Source organism: Misgurnus anguillicaudatus, unplaced genomic scaffold (genome assembly GCF_027580225.2).
Source record: "Misgurnus anguillicaudatus unplaced genomic scaffold, ASM2758022v2 HiC_scaffold_26, whole genome shotgun sequence".
Lineage (NCBI taxonomy): Eukaryota > Metazoa > Chordata > Actinopteri > Cypriniformes > Cobitidae > Misgurnus > Misgurnus anguillicaudatus.
Window position 1 is genome coordinate 4,929,872 of NW_027395276.1, and position 17,703 is coordinate 4,947,574.

The 17,703-nt window shown below is 36.5% G+C and overlaps 1 protein-coding gene across 2 annotated transcripts; it reads right to left on the bottom strand.

Moving 5' to 3' along the window:
* Positions 1–5,356: 5,356 nt before the first annotated feature.
* On the bottom strand, positions 5,357–17,605 carry LOC129443266 (nucleolar protein 9). 2 transcript variants are annotated; one of them, XM_055203758.2, is made up of 12 exons: positions 17,465–17,605; positions 16,769–16,971; positions 16,192–16,428; positions 15,045–15,254; positions 14,377–14,484; positions 14,162–14,303; positions 13,889–14,081; positions 13,664–13,804; positions 8,558–8,677; positions 7,984–8,193; positions 7,800–7,905; positions 5,357–5,597 (listed from the first exon to the last, which is right to left on the bottom strand). In XM_055203758.2, exons 2-12 carry the CDS (start codon positions 16,962–16,964, stop codon positions 5,443–5,445), a joined length of 1,818 nt encoding a protein of 605 aa, XP_055059733.2. In that variant the 5' UTR covers positions 16,965–16,971; positions 17,465–17,605; the 3' UTR covers positions 5,357–5,442. The 2 variants fall into 2 exon arrangements, with proteins under 2 accessions (XP_055059733.2, XP_073720489.1); XM_073864388.1 differs by lacking the exon at positions 17,465–17,605 and adding an exon at positions 17,126–17,262.
* Between the last annotated feature and the right edge of the window lie 98 nt (positions 17,606–17,703).

Here is a 17,703-nt window from a genome sequence, read left to right on the forward strand (position 1 = left end):
CTTCCGTAGAAATTAATGGAAACGCTCGCGCATCCTCACTCAAAAGATGGCGCTGGAATTCTTTTTTCTTTCTTTTCTTCTTGGTGGTTGGCAAACAACTTTTAGTGAATATTTTTTTATTTTTCAATGAATTTTGTCATTAAAAAATTTCTACAATTGGCTTTTTTGAAGATTGACGCGCGTCAAAGTCGTCAAAAATTAATATAAACACAGAAAAACACTCAAACTTTCTCCAACACAAACAAACATCATGAAACACTTCACTCAGTACATACATACACACACACCCCCTTAACTTTATCAATAATTCTGATAAATAACCAGGGTGTTGTTTAAAGGGATAGTTCACCCAAAAATGAAAATATGTCATCGTTTTCTCATCATCATGTTAATATAAACCTGTATGTTTTTTTTTATTTTGATGAAGACAAAAGAAGATATTTGATAAATGATGGTAAGCACACCGCTGATGGTACCCATTGACTTCAATAGTAGGAAAACAAATATTATGGAAGTATTGTGATAAATGATGGTAAGCACACCGCTGATGGTACCCATTGAATTCCATATGGGAGTCAATGGTTACCATCAGTTGTGTGTTTACCATCATTTATCAAAATATCTTCTTCATCAATTATTACAATACTTTCATAGTATTTGTTTTCCTACTATGGAAGTCAATGGTTGCCATTAGTTGCTTGCTTACCATCATTTATCAAAATATCTTCTTTTGTGTTCATCAGAAATAAATAATTCATACAGAAAATAATGACAGAATTTTAATGTTTCGGTGAACTATCCCTTTAAGCTAAATGTATTGCATGATCTGTTTAATATCATTCATATCATCATTATTATTATTATGTTGTACAATATGGAGTCATGAAGACAAAGTATAGTAAAAAATACTTTCATGGTATCTAATTACAAACAAATTTCTCTCTTTTTCAATCAAATTCAGTTTACTTTTGAAAGATAAGCTTGTGATGCTTAAAGGGACTTTTTTTGAAAATATGCTCATTTTCCAGCTCCCCTTGAGTTAAAGATTTGATTTTTACCTTTTTTTAAATCTATTCAGCTGATCTCTGGGTCTGGTGCTAGCACTTTTAGCATAGCTTAGCATAATCCATTGAATTTGATTAGACCATTAGCATCATGCTAAAAAATTATATTTTTCCTATTTAAAACTTGACTCTTCTGTAGTTACATTGTGTACTAAGACTGACAGAAAATTAAAAGTTGTGATTTTCTAGGCCGATATGGAAGGGAACTATACTCTCATTCTGGCGTAATAATCAAGGACTTTGCAGGTGTAACATGACTGCAGCAGGCGTAGTGATATTACGCACTGCCTGAAAATAGTCCCCTGTCATTGAAAGTTACTAAGGGGACTACTTTCGGCTGCTGCGTAATATCACTACGCCTGCTGGAAAATGAGTATATTTCTTTTTAAAAAGTGGAATGTCCTTTTAGGCTCAATTTGTAGCACAGTGCGTTAGCGGCACAAAAGGTCATGGTTCAATAGTGTTCAAATGTATAGCTTGAATGCACTGTAATGTAAGTTGCTTTGGATAAAAGCATCTGCCAAATGCATAAAATAAACAGACATTTTCTGCGTTTTATCCAGCTATGTTATCAGTGCAATATGCACCTTTTTAAAGCCGTTTTGCAGGTCCAGGGTTATTCCAGAGCTCTTGTAAGACATAAAAGCCTGAATCACCCGCACACACACACACACACCGAGGCCTGTAAATGAACTTTAAAGCATCAGTCATCAAACTCGTCTAACATGAGACGTGGAGGCGTGCACAGCTCCATTCAGTTCTCTTGAGCTGGAATAACAAGTGTGCATCCTTCCATTGTAAGCATGAGGGCTGCAGTTTTTAGGCTGCACATGGATGCGAGTGACTCTCTGTCAGATATCTGACTTCCTGCGAGTTTGAGCTCAAGTGTGTACCGCCAGCACGCCTAACGGGAAATGACCTTCGGATGTGGACCACATGCCGACAGCTTAATGGATGGATGGGTTTTACACCCTTCGATGGTCCCTTGTGTGTGGCTTTTTTCTGTCAATGAGGATTTAAAGTTTGTGCATGCGGACACATTTCATGCTCTTTACACTAAATACTTCCATCATGGAGAATTTATTAAGTCCTGTTTTGAATTATAGGGTGCAATTTGTTAAAGCTATGCATGTGAATGACAGAAAGAAATAATTTATTGCTTATTACATTTATTAGGCTGGATAGATATCTGTTAATCTGAATCAATTTTATCTTATTTCTCAAGGAAAGATCAATAAAACAACACTTATATATATAATTAATTATATCACAGCTAACAAAGAAAAGATCTAAGAACGTTCCTTGAAAGTACCCAACATTCCCAAAAACGTTATAACAACATAAAGTGTTTTTTTTAAGAACGTTTCTTGGTTGTCTAAACATTTTCAAACGTTATGACAATGTCATGTTTTAATGTTCACACAATGTTTAAAACAACTGTTTACTATATTTAGTTGTTATAAATACTATGATGATTTTATATTATTTTGCTTGTTTATGTAAATTACAGAGAAACATTGTATTTTATTTTTTAAAAACGGTTATTAAACATTATTTCAGAATGTTCTGTAAAAATATTGCTGTAGAAAACACAATTCATTTATTAGGTTTAGATGTTTAGTTTCATTTGAATTCATCATTATGGTGATCAGTGTTTGTTTTAGTTGGATTCTTGACCTTTTGGTTTCTAGTTTTTCCCCTGGTTGCATTGATTTACTCACTAGTTTATTTTTTGTCAAAATGAGATCCAGCACTCTCACGGCACTTTGTCATTAAGAATTTTTAAAAACTATGGACAAAAAATAACCGCTGTACATCTGGGAGTCACAAACATCAAGAATCAGAGTATGAATCTCAACAATAATAACAAAGAAAATTGTAAAAGGTTCATTATTTATCCATGCCACAGTGCATACTGGGAGTCCTGTGAGATTTGTAATTCGTTGATACCCAGCATGCACTGCAGCATGAAGTATTTTTATTTAATTGCCACCATTGTTGAGATTCATACTCTGACTTTTGATGTTTGTGCATCCTAAATACACAGCGGTTTATTTTTTAAAAACTTCTCAAACTGACACGAGATGATTTTCTACTTGTGATTCAAGTTTCTTAAAATGTACAGGACCATCCCACACTTCACAAATAAAAACGAATTATTGTAAGGACACGCTTGAAGTGTCCACGCATGTATTTATTATTGTTCTACATATATCTGTGCTGTAGTACAGACCGCTCGGCCTTCAGATGGATTGTGGGTGTTTGTAGAGATTTGTGCCAATCTTTTAGACAGCTGTCTGATCTACATGTTCCCATAATAAGGATACAAACACCTTTCACACAGATAAGAACCTCAGGCAGATTCGCAGGGTTGAGAGATACATTAAAGATCTTACCCTGCTGTCAGAAACCCGAGATTGAAGGCAGAAGCAGGGTGTGAATTATACGAGGGCAGGGTGGGCGTCTTCTTACCCCCTGAGTTAAGACTCGATCCCCCTAAAGTCAAAACAAAAGTCTTCTGACAGCCACACAGAAAGTGTTGCAGATCAGCACTACATAGTAAACAAACTAACCAATCACTGCCCCCTTTATTATAAACTTTGGCTAATTTGATTATTCAACTACTGAACTGAGCGTAGTTTTCTTTCAGATCTGTTTAACACAACTTATTTTATTTAGCAGTTTGTCCAACCAGGTATTTTCTCATGGCACTAAGTAATCTTACAGGTTAACCATATCAACAGCAGTGCGGTAAAGCAAGTACTAGTTAAAATATCACCAGTACTGACTGTATGTATTATTATACATTTAAATATAACAACTATACATCACAACAAACTTTTCTCAGAAGTCTTTGTTAAAGTCCACCTCGCTCTTACTAACAGCACCAAAAGACATTTAAATAATCAGATTCCCTAAAAGACAACTCAGAGTCATTATAATAATATATTATAACAAGGGCTTATAAATAAAAAAGACATTAAATTTTTTCTTAAATTGATGCATATGCGTATATGTGTATTTATAAATAAATAATAAATACACACACAACTATATTATGCAAAAACAAACTTTTATGCAATTAATCGTGATTCATCTTTTGAAAGCGCCAATAATAATAATAATATCTACTTTTGAAGGAGTTACGTATAAAATGTTGAGAGTTAAAATGTCTTAAGATTTATACTTGTTTTTAAAGAATCAAAGAAAAGACAGATGAATCATATTTTAAACGATGAAACAATAACAATCAAAACAGAAATATGTTTAATATCGTTTCTTGTATTGTTAGTTAAAAATATCCAAATGAAAAATAAGATAAGTTATCTTGCTACTGTGAAAGTAAGGGACCTTCAATGTTGAAAGTGTTTAATAGTAAACAAACACACGATGAAGAATAATGAGTCATATATTATTGTTTAAAATGTGTTATGAATGAAGAACATGAGATGTTGCGAGCAGCTGTGAGATCTCCAGTAGATGAGCGTTCACAGCTGCAGGTCTGAGGCAGATGCACAATTAGCCTTGTTATCCATCAACAGCTCACTAATGAGGGCACACTAATGAGGGAGGATCAGATCAGGTCCTCAGGAAACCCGGAAAACTCCGGTCCTCTGGGAACAAACCAGAGTCAAATAAAAACTGTTCCATTTCATTTATTTATAAGGTGCCATTGTTTCAATTATTAGTAGTAGTAGTAGTACATTTTGTAAAAAAAAAAACAATGAGTGACACAAGGCCATGCAAGTGTCACTGCTATTGTTTTTTTTTCCATTAAGTCTGATCAAACTGTATAAATCTCACATCTTAAGCAGCACCAATTTAAGATTATCATCATGCAAGATGTTTAATATTAAGAGTTAATTTCTTCTGATTGATGATTATTATTAGGTTTAAAAAATTTACTCAAGCCTTACAGATCTCCAGACGACAGCACAAAACTCCACAGATTCCACATTTCCACGAGTCTGAAGTTCTCAGGTCCTTGTATTCGACCGTATCAGTTTTTTGGTTTTGACTACGTCAGGAGAATTTTCCAGCTGAATGTCACATCGCCCTGGCGCTCAGATTCCGATGGTCTGATGGTTCTCCTCGCTGCCGCTCCCACACAGATAGAATGAGACCACAGCTGGACTCGTATCTTCTCCATCCACTGCCCCTGAGTGTGGCTGACCTTCACCCGCTGGGACAAAACTACTGCAACCCTTTCAGATTTAAAGATGGAAAACTTATCTCTACTTAATTGTGTAAATGTCATTTTGGACACCGGACAGAAACGGGAGAAACAAAACTAGCTTTTCTGATGTTTTTATTTAGAAAACGCCACAACATTTAGGCATTAATGTATTTAGATAACAAAAAAAATATAAACTCCACGTTACTCCAGAATTTCACTAAACATCTTCCTTTTCTTCGACTCTCCCGTCTGAACCTCCAGCCAGGCGGCACGGCGCTTCACAAAGTGCGTCAGACCGAATTTGGCCCAAACGTGGCGTGCAAACTGATCAGATCTGAGCTGAGATTCACTGGGCACTGATGAAGAAAAATCATCATCAAAACTTTAGCATGCATGAAGCTTAAAACACAATAAGCTTATTTTAAACAAGCCTTTACATGCAAAAAAATATAACGTATGAATTATACAGATCAATATGATACTTTAGTAAACCCTGATCATGACATGATTTCTTTTATCAATATTTAAAATGATGAGAGTCAACATAAGAAAAACAGTGTCACAACATTTCATCATCTGAATTGGCATATGATGTACCATCTTTCCATCCTACACATAGTATTTGAAACAACACCCATTCCTGCTGGATAAGTGTGCATCATATTACCCACAATCCCCTTGCACAGCAGAAAATTTGCATGGATTCTCTTTTGACTTTTTCACCGAATCTTGAATACTGTCTGGCACCCTAAACAATCACTGTCTTCCTATGAGTCCACAATTTCATGATGAATGCCGCTTTGACTGTTGGGAAGAAGTCTGCTGTGAAGCTCACACACAGTACATGCGTGCATTAAGCGTGTATATCTATAGAAAAGTGGCACCTTTGTAAAACCTTTAATGACAAATGGGACAACCTCTGTTCTTGTGGACTTAAAGGGGTCATATGACGTTGCCAAAATGAACATTATTTGGTGTATTTGGTGAAGGGTTGCTAAGGGGCGGATTGTTTCTGGTAAATTTCCGTAAACTGCCCATGGGAACTTAAAGGTGCAGTGTGTAATTTTTAGAAGAATCTCTTGACAGAAATGCAAAATAATATACAAAACTATATGATCAGGGGTGTATAAAGACCTTTCATAATGAACCGTTATGTGTTTATTACCTTAGAATGAGACGCTTTTATCTACATACACAGAGGGTCCCCTTACATGGAAGTCGCCATTTTGTGCCGCCATGTTTCTACAGAAACCCTTAACTCTTTCCCCGCCAGCATTTTTAAAAAAAGTTGCCAGCCAGCGCCAGCATTTTTCATGATTTTCACAAAAGTTTAATGCCTTCCAGAAAATGTTCTTCTTTAAATATATAAACAAACAATATATCAGATAAAAGAACAGACCCTCTGCTTTTAAACAAAAAAAAACATTTCATCCTACCTTCAGTAGTTCTCTTGTAATCACCTCTCAAACATGGGTAGGTTTCTTCAAAAACACCCAATTTTGAGCAAAAAGCTGAGATAATTCCATTTTTGTGAAGGACTTTTGATAGAGATCAGATGCAGAGCGATCTTTAAAACATACACGGAGTTCTTCTCTTTCACGTGAGGCGCTACTTCCGGGTTGTATAAGTTGCGGAAGTGCGCCACCTGGTGCATAATAGCGGTATTGCGGAAAGACTGAAAATCTCGTCATTGGCGGGGAAGCGTTTTCTCTTAATTGCCGAGATATCACGTCAATGGCGGCGAAAGAGTTAATGGACAAACTTTTTTACTAAGTTGTCTCTGGCAATGACATGTTTGTCCGGTGGCAGCTACCGTAGCTTCTATATGTGTTTCAAAAGCGAGAGGTGAGCAGTGGACTGAGCCTTTGGTTGCAATTCGCAACCTTGCCACTAGATGCCGCTAAAATTTACACATTGCACCTTTAATCTAGGGAATTCTGGAACTATTCCAAATCGCAAACTTAACAGGAATTTTTGGGAATTTGGGGAACTTTTTTATATAAACTCTATCACAGTGTTTCTCAACCCTGGTCCTCAAGGACCCCCTTCCAGAAAGTTTTAGATGTCTCCTTATTTAAAACACCTGAACCAACTCATCAGCCTCCTTCCAGAATGTCTCCCTATCAAGCTAATAATTTAAATCAGGTGTGTTAATTAAGGAGACATCTAAAACATTCTGAAAGGGGGTCCTTGAGGACCAGGGTTGAGAAACACTGGTCTATCATATACAAAAATTATTATTATTATTACAAGCAGACATACACATTGAAGAATCCTGATACTTATGCTCATCAAGCATGGATTTATATGATACATTTTTTTGAAAGAGATCAAACCTCAGCCAAGTAAGAAAAAGTAAAACGCAAAACTAACTTAAAAGTAACGTAAGCATTACTTTCCATGAAAAGTAACTAAGTAACGTAATTAGTTACTTTTTGGGGGAGTAACTTAATATTGTAATGCATTACTTTTAAAAGTAACTTTCCACAACACTGACAGGAAGTGCTGTGCGCCCTCTCACCTGTCAATCAAAACATGTACACACGAGTCAATCTCACCTAGTTTCTCAGCAATGCTTTGTCTCTGACTGATGGTGGCGCTGTTCCACACGGCTTCTAATAGACGACTGCCACATCTTGAACAGGCCAACTGAACATACAGCTCCTGTGACAAAACACAGCTCCTGTGAAGTTCATCTACATGTTTGTATTTAGACTAGGAAAGTATTTGGACTTGATTTACCTCCAGTTTTCTCAGGAATTTTCCTCTGCCTTTATCACTGACTGATGTCAGCAGCGACTGTAACGCGTGGCTGCCCATGGAGTCGGTGCCGAGGGTCAGCAGATCGCTAGAGCTCAGACCGTGTAAACTGTTCATCAGTATCGATCTGTCTTTGAATTTGGCCAAAGCTTGAACCAGTCGAGAGCCATGATAACATATGGACAGAGAGCGCTGTGTACAGAGAATATAATACAGTCATATCAATATTCATACAAAAAATATTATGCATTTAAATCTAATTCTTGAAAGTAACATAAAACATTGCAGAAATAATTTAAAGATGAATTCTGGACGATCAGGTGGAGCAGGTTTTATTTTGGGACACAGCACTCCGAATGTATATTACACATTTGATAAACATTACACATCATTCATGAGTCCACAGCAAAAGACAAGCTACTGTATTTACAGTTATTTATACGTTTTCATAGCAGCGTTACAGACTAAATATGATGCCTCAGTAAACACAGCGTGTCCAGAGGCCAAAGACAACTGAGCCAATGAAACTGGAGGAGTTTGTGTTATTATTGTGTACCTGTGTGACTGTGTCGCCCTCTGCTGTCTCTGTGTTGTAATAAACCTCATACGCCAGTAAAGACAGAAACAGAGGCAGACAGCTTGTATGACGAGATGCCGGATCACTGCAATGAAATGCCTGAGGAGAAATAAAGTTCAGACGGTCAAATATTACAGAATTATAACTCACAAATAAATCTGGATTAATGTTCATCCTCCGATAATCTGCAGCAAAACACAGAAAGATTTATAAAATCAAAACAAAAGCACGCACATCGACCTAAAGTGGGTGCACAATAAAAAAATTCAGCACAACAAAGCTCCAAAAGTATCAAAAATGTTTTAAGATAAAGATGATTTTTCTTTTCATTTTAAGAGGCACAATTTGTAAGATTTCTGCATTAAAGGGGGCATTTCACAAGACTTTTTAAAGATGTCAAATAAATCTTTGGTGTTAGCAGAGTACATGTGACGTTTTAGCTCAAAATACCCCACAGATCATTTATTATAAAGTGTTAAAATTGCCACTTTTTAGGTGTGAGCAAAAATGTGCCGTTTTGGGTGTGTCCTTTAAAATGCAAATGAGCTGATCTCTGCACTAAATGTCAGTGCCGTGGTTGGGTAGTGCAGATTAAGGGGGGGTATTATTATAATAAGATCCCCTTCTGACATCACAAGGGGAGCGATATTTCAATGACCTATTTTTTTCACATGCTTGCAGAGAATGGTTTACCAAAACTAAGTTACTGGATTGATCTTTATCACATTTTCTAAGTTGATAGAAGCACTGTGGACCCAATTATAGCACTTAAATATTGAAAGAGTCAGATTTCATGATATGTCCCCTTTAAAATATCCACAAACTACTAGAACTTTGTCATATTTTTTTTTTCACATTATTCCAAATGTTTCAAAGAATTTTTTGAAAGTGCTCCACCCCTCTTCATAGGGTCGCTTGTCAATGGTGTCACGTCCAGGTAACCTTTTTTACTGCAATTAAAGCCAAAGGTGTGACTGACATCACGTGGCACTGTGCAGACCAATCGGCCAATGACATCAAAGTATTGCTGGAGAGATTCAAAAGCAGTACTCTCGTGATAGTTTTATGTCACATGTCAATCGATCTGCGCAGTGCCGAATAGAGAAAGAGTAGTTTGTATGCAGAATGTGGAAGTCATAACATTTAACACGGTTCTGGCTAGAGAGGATACAGCTATGGCTGAATCTTGTGAGATGTTGGGTTTACCCACATCTCTTGCAACATATAAAAAAACTATTAAAAACCCATCTCTTCCCAAAATACTTGACATAGATATGGACCGCATTTCTATCTTTTCAGTTAATAGAAAAAACACCAACTCTTTCTTTTCTCTCAACAGGTACCGTTTTGTAATAGTGAAAACTTGTATCTTGGTAGAAGCACCTTTTGTACTATTGCCTCATTAGGACACATCACTTAAAGGGATAGTTCACATTAAAATGAAAATTCTGTCATCATTTACTCGTCCTCATGTTGTTCTAAACCTGTATGAATTTCTTTTTTCTGATGAACACAAAAGAAGATATTTTCAGAAATGATGGTAAACACACAGCAGTAAATGACCATAGACATCCATAGTAGGAATAAAAATATTTTGGAAGTATTGTGATAAATGACTAAGAAAATATTTTGATAAATGATGGTAAGCACACAGTTGACGGTAACCATAAATTCCATCATATTTTTTTATTCCTACTATGGAAGTCTATGGTCACTTACTGCTGTGTGTTTACCATCATTTCTCAAAATATCTTCTTTTGTGTTCATCAGAAAAAAGAAATTCATACAGGTTTAGAACAACATGAGGACGAGTAAATGATGACAGAATTTTCATTTTAAAGTGAACTATCCCTTTAAAAGCGTCTGCTAAATCTAAATGTTTAGGGTTAGGTTTGGGGAAAGATTAGGAATTCAGGGAGGAGTCGTCCTTGTGAGAAAATGTGCAGGGAGGCAAAATAGTTTCACAAATGATAGAAAACTGCTTATCATTCTATGAAAATGGTGGCTTTTTGAACAGACAACTTTTTAAAAACTTAATTCTTTTTTTTTATACCAAAACTTATAGTCAGATAATAGTTAACCTCTTAACATTATAAATCAGCTTAAATGACAGCTTAATGTATTTTTATATTTTTACTACATTACATTAAAAAATGCTTGTGCTGCTTTTTTGTCACTGGTGTTACCTATATTTTAGATGACAATTCAGGCTTCCCAGAATGTAATTTGACTATTTAATTTGCATACATAATTCAAGACAGAAAAAATGAATGTAATATTAAGAAATTGTCTTGATTAGTAATAATTTACTTTAAACAGACATGCGTAAAGTTCTATAGTGTGATCTTTATCTATTTCTACCATTGTGTTTTTTTGTTGTAACATTAGAAATAACTGAGGTTGAGTGATCAAAAGTGAATGATGAATATGCTTAAAATGCTTACTAATGAATGCAGCAACAGTTAGGTAGATACAAAAACCAGATTCTATAAAACTGGGCAACTATGATGCAAGAAAGCCAATATGCCCTGCGCTAACACCAGTGACGCAAAGTGAAACCAATGACAAAACATACGATTATTATGTGTTTACAATATTAAAACAGTAATGAAATGCTGAAAAGTCTTTACTAATATAATTTTTGAGGATTTTATGAAATTTTATGTTGATAAAAAAAGTTAGTGGTGTTATTGATTGTCACTGGTGTTATCGTCATGTCACTAGTGTTACCAGCAGCAACAGTAACACCAGTGACAAATCTGCAGACAAAATGGTATATCTAAGATTGCAGCCACAGTAGCTCAAACCACACTTCTTTATGTAAATAAATCACTTAATCATGCAATTTGAAACATTATATTAATAAAATTTCCTTTCCCCTTACTATAAACTGTAGTAACACCAGTGACACATCTTAAATCCTCGCATGAAATTATCAAATGATTTATCAAATTGCTAAAAGATGAGGAGAGAGTGCACACTCACTATGTGCTTTTCAAAACAGCCACGTCTACAATGAACGTTTGAACCATGAAGAAGTTAGCAAGGATGTTGATTTTTTTCAAAGTGTTGGTTTTTATAAATTGTAACACCAGTGACATGAATTGGGGGACAGGTATTCCCTGTAAATTATTTATAATATTTAGTTGATATTTTAATAATAGTATTTCAGATAAAGAGCAGATGCTCAATTGTTTTAACAAACATTTTGTTGCATCTGGTGCTTTGTTTGACACTCAAAATAAAACAGGTATGGTTTGTAACTCAGATTTTATAAATGCAGAAAGTCATTTAAAAAAGGAGGAGTTATGTTTAAACAATTCAAGAATTCAGATGTTTATAAAGCACTCAGATTGTTGGACACAAATAAGTCATCTGGCCCTGATCAAGTAGACCCCTTCTTTCTAAAACTAGCTGCAGATATTTTAACTTCCCCGTTAACTTATATTTTTAATCTTTCACTAAATACTCGTGCTGCTCCAGAAATTTGGAAATCCGCTTTTGTATTACCTCTATTAAAAGGGGGAGATCCTGCGGTGTTAGATAACTATAGACCAATTTCGAAGCTTTGTGTTTTATCTAAGATCTTAGAAAGTTTGATTATCAAACAGCTTACATGTTATTTGAATACAAACAAAGTGTTGTCTATAAATCAATCTGGTTTCCGCAAAAAACACAGTACCACTACAGCTGTTTTGAAAGTTTTAAATGACATAGTGGGTTCGATTGTTAAAGGTAATTTCTGTGCCTCTCTTTTTATTGATTTTTCTAAGGCTTTTGACACGGTGGACCATGACATACTGTTGCATAGATTGAAAAGTGTTGGTTTATCAAGTCACGTAAATTCTTGGTTTAAAAATTATTTGAGTGGTAGAACTCAATGTGTCCAAATTGAAAGTTGTCTATCTGGGTCATTAGTTACTGTTAAAGGTGTTCCCCAAGGATCTGTGTTGGGGCCCCTTTTATTCACAATTTATATTAACAGTCTTGATCATGCCATACAAGATGTTAATCTCCATTTTTATGCAGATGACACTGTCCTGTATTGTAGTGCTGCTTCTGTGCAGCAAGCTCTGTGTAAACTTCAGTTAGCTTTTAATGTCATTCAGTCACGGCTTTCCAATTTAAAGCTTGTTCTGAATGGTGAGAAAACTAAATGTATGGTGTTCTCGGGTTCAAAGAAACTTGATAGTAAGTTGATTTCTCTTCAGACATTACAAGGTTCAATGCTTGAATTAGTTAAAGAGTACAAATATCTTGGCATTATTGTTGACGATACTTTATCATTTGGCTCTCATATTATGCAACTGAAGAAAAAAATGAAAATTAAGCTTGGGTTTTATTTTCGGAACAAGTTTTGTTTGTCGTTTAATGCGCGAAAGAAATTGATTTCTGCTACATTTTTATCTGTACTTGATTATGGTGATGTAGTATATCAGTTTGCTCCAATTTCTATTCTGTCTTCCTTAGATGCTGTTTATCATGGCGCCCTTAGGTTTATATTAAATTGCAAATCTTCTGTGCATCATTGCACCTTGTATAAAAGCGTGGGCTGGCCCTCTCTGTCCAGTAGGAGAAAATCCACTGGTACTTAATTATTTATAAGGCTATCTTGGGGATGTTACCTTCGTACCTTTGTAGTTTAATACAGCAGAAATCTGTCACAAAATATTCTTTACGCTCTCAAAACTGCTATATGCTGTCAGTTCCTTTTGCTAGAACTGAACTGGGTAAGAAATCTTTTGCATATGCAACACAGTTTGACTGGAATTTTATTCTGTGGCCAGGTCACTCCTGTGAATGAGATTTTTAATCTCAGTGAGTTTTTACCTGGTTAAATAAAGGTTTAAAAAAAAGATGGACGTGGCATAACTTCAAAAGAATTCTTTAAACGTCCGCCCCAATTCGGGGAGGAATCTACACTTCGTCCTTGTCAGAAAGGGAGGCAGAATAGTTTGTTTATTTCACAAATGATAGTAACCTGCCTTTCTGAAGATAAGCCGAGTGCACCTGCTTACGTGTGTTATCACTATCACAAAGTCATTTAAATAAGTGTCAGAGATGATTGTTTGAACTCATCCAGACCTGTAGGAGGCGCTGTAGGAGTGCGTCCTGTTTCTCCTCCCACTGCACACAGCTCTCTACAAGCTGCACTACAACTCCCATGTGTCCAGCGGCGAGCACCGCCTCAAAGCCCTCCATCAATTCATCGAAGATCTTCAGGAACTACAGACATGAAAACAGAGATGATCAGTAACCTCGCTCATTTGGATTCAAGTCAAACGAGGATTACAGATGTTAATGAGGTACCACTCTGAGACTGCTGGAGACTGAGATCAGCGTTTGGATGGTGTAGTTTGCGATGGGATGAAGGGCCAGAGACATCAGCTGATCTTTCAGGTGATCCCTGTAGACGTTACGCAGCAGAGCCTTATGGGAGAACTTGAAGATGGTTTGGATGAGGTGACTGCAGGACGGGTCTTTCAGAAACACCAGAAGTGGACTGACGGAAGAGAGATTAACAAAAAGTTGGTTCTGTTCTTCATACAAATCAATGAATTGTGTCAAGATTTTGTATCTCACCTGACTCCAGGAGCAGAGCTGAGTGATGTCAGGTATCCCATGATGCACTTGTTGATTTTTTTACACAGTATGGGTCTCTTTCTGTGACACACTGTCAGGAGCGTTTGAAGCGTGGCACTGGCGCTGGGATTCGTGGCACAGACTGTAAATAAACAGACGGTGATAACGACAGGATTTCTTCTAGTACTTCATCTTTAAATAAAGACTGAATTTACCGTTGACGTTTTCCATCAGAGAATCAGAGAGATATTTCAGCTCCCACCAGAATGATGTTGGTATCTCAAAATCTGTCAGCTCACTTTCAGACCTTTTGTCTCTTTTCACTGTCAAAAAAATAAACTGATTTAACCATACATTTTTATTATACCAAACACGCACATGTTTCTAATGGTGCGCTCATACCAGATGCAAATGAATTTTTTGTATTTTATGTAATTCAACTATATATAGCCTAAATTAAACGCCTCAAGTTGGAGGCCGTTTGATAGTTAGATCTTTCCTTTCGTCAAGGCCGAGGTTGGGGATCTTGGGCGTAAAAAGGTTGGTGACCACCGCTCTAGTAGTAACAGGATTACGACGTAGCGAGCTGAGGCAGAAATACGAAACAACAATTAAGGACAAAATCATTGTAGCTCTGCTGTATGTGCCACCTGGAGCTGTACGACACATTTTCGTATTTTTATAGGTTCACGCACCAATAACGCAAAGGTTGCGTGCCAATAACGCAAGATAACTTAAATGTTCAAGCATCCAACTATATATAGCGCTATTTATTCACTTCATTCACATCTAGTATGAACGCACAGCATATTTCTCAATCAAATTCAGTTGTGTTGGAGTTATTGTGTGTTTCTGTTGCAGTACGGATGTGTGTGTGTGTTACCTTGTTTAGCATCAGAAGGTTCTGAAGTCAAACAGCCTCCCAGCACATGTATAAGCGTTCGGAGCACATGAGATCCGTGAGGGTCTTTGATGAAATCCAGGATATTTTCTCTGATCACTCCACACAGACGCTGAACCTGAACCTCCAATATCCCACAATCCTCTTCTTCTGTCTGTGTGACATCTGATGTCTCTTCTGCACCATTTTTCTCTTTGTAATAAATAAAAGAGTCAAACAAAAGTGAGCTCATGTTTAAGGCACATGCCTGTTTTTGTACCACATGTACATTTTAAAACATGTTTGATTAATATTTGATATTGCACCATATATGACTTCTGCTCATAATCCTTTCTTAACACTAGGGATGGGCAATATAAACGATATGCAATATAAACGATAGAAAATTGGCATACGATAGAGATTTTCAATCTATTGCACTATCGCGATAATGCGTGTTGATGACACAATCTACCCGCTAACTTTAGCCACGAGCTGCAGCCGAATAAACATGGATGAAAGCGTCAGCGAAACAGAGGAACTCGTGAAAAAGACAGATGCAACATCTATTTTTTGGATTTAAGCCATAAGTTACATAAGTTATATGCTGCTCCACGCGCAAAATTGGCATTATGGTCTAGTAATTGTGAAACATGCAATATATATATGCAGTATAGTCCCCACAAGCATTTAAAGTGTTTAGTGTTTAATAATTAACTGTGTTTTTAGCAGATAGATCTTGTCAGCTTTATCATTTTAAAAGTAGATCACCACACAAAAAAGTCTGGACACCCATGCTGTAGAGTGTGTCAGGCAAAAGTTCCAGCTAAGAAGTACAAGGTAACAAGACTAATCTGGCCATAATGGTTTACTTTTACTTACTTTTTTAGCAGTTTGGCTTTTGTAAGGGTCTATATAACCTGTTCTGAAACGAGTCTATTGAAATTATAATATTGCAATACATATCGCTATCGCAAGAGGCTGCAATGTATAATGCAATATGGATTTTAGGCCATATCGCCCATCCCTACTTAACACAAGTGTTTAGCATTGCGTCAGTATGTGGTCATGAGTTTGAACCCAGGGAACAAACATACCGATAAAATGCACATTTAAGATGGACTGGCTGACTTATGTATGTGAATCTCACCTGTCCACCTGTGTGCCTGTCTCAAAGCGCTCTCGATCACATGACCTCCACACTGATTACATGCTACATCTTTGAACTCTGACCCCGTCTCTCCACCCAGTTCTGCCAGCATTTCTCCCACCTGAACGGTCGTAGCCAATGACAGCAGCTTCTCCAGAGCCAGACTGCCCGTCATATCCATGGCAACAAGACCGGCTTTGCCCTTCACCTCTGACAGAACATTCTCCACAAACAGATCTGACCATTCACACAAAACAGAGATAGAAACACCATACAGTCACAACAAAGCAGTTTTGTTCAGCTATGTAAGAAATCATGCAGGAAAATCCTGAACATATTAAACAATATCAGATCAACGCCGGACTGTAACAAAAGTATTCATTATTATTATGTTTAAACTTTGAAATAAAGGAGGACTTTCAACAACATACAAGCAATTATTTACATGGCACTGTTTTTTGGAGTAAGTCATGACTACAGCAGAAATGTTGGTAGATGGTTTAAACTGGTATTAATGGTTTTCCTGAGTATGTGCTTCAGTAAACACGTTCACGTGTTTATAAAGAGCTGACGTCACCTTTCTCCTCTTCTTCAGTGAATCCCTCTTTGAGCCGCTCGCTGACGCGCCGGAAGTAACCCACGGTCATCGCATCCAGTCGCGCTCTCTTCCCGACTCCATCACCCCCGCTGCTGCCCTGCGCGGTGCGTTTCTTTGGTGTCTTCTGTTCTTCTTTAAAATACCTTTGACCTTTAGCCTTCATCTTCTCAATCATCTCTCATCTGAAACACGGGTTTGCTTTGTTATAATCTGTGAGGATGTAAAACACTGTCGTGCTACAGCTGTCATATAACGTTTTGTTATAGTCATACCGTGCCATTCGCATGACTAGTATAAAAGGCTTTAAGGAATGACATGGTATTATTACCACATTACCTGTCCAAAAACACCCTGCGTGATTTGCTAGTGCACAAAGAATACTACGTAAGTTACATCTAAAACACCGTGGTAATTTTAACACGTCATGTGCTGCAACGAAAATATAATATTTGAATCAAGATCAATGTCACAATCCATAAAATAACATAAGTTACTGAAAAGTGTAAATAAACTGTTGATGACTTCATGACATAAACTAGACAAACACGCGTCTTATACCAGTATAATTATTATTGCACGACATGATTACCAGTCTGATAATAACACACACACAGACCCAAATACGAATTATAATCAATTAACATATTAAAATAAATAACTTTACGATAAACTCACCAGTTTGCACAGAATTATTTCGTTCACGTGCATGAACAGGCGACGCAGCGTGATGACGTCACAACACCGGGGCGACAGAATCGCACGTCATTGCTGACCGAAACAAAAGTCTTGTGATACATTATTGGTTTATATTTTTGGACAATATTATAAACACCAAGTCTAAATCTGTATTTATAAAACAAAATATTTATTTATAAAAGATTTATTGTTTTTGCTTTGTATAAAAAATAATCATT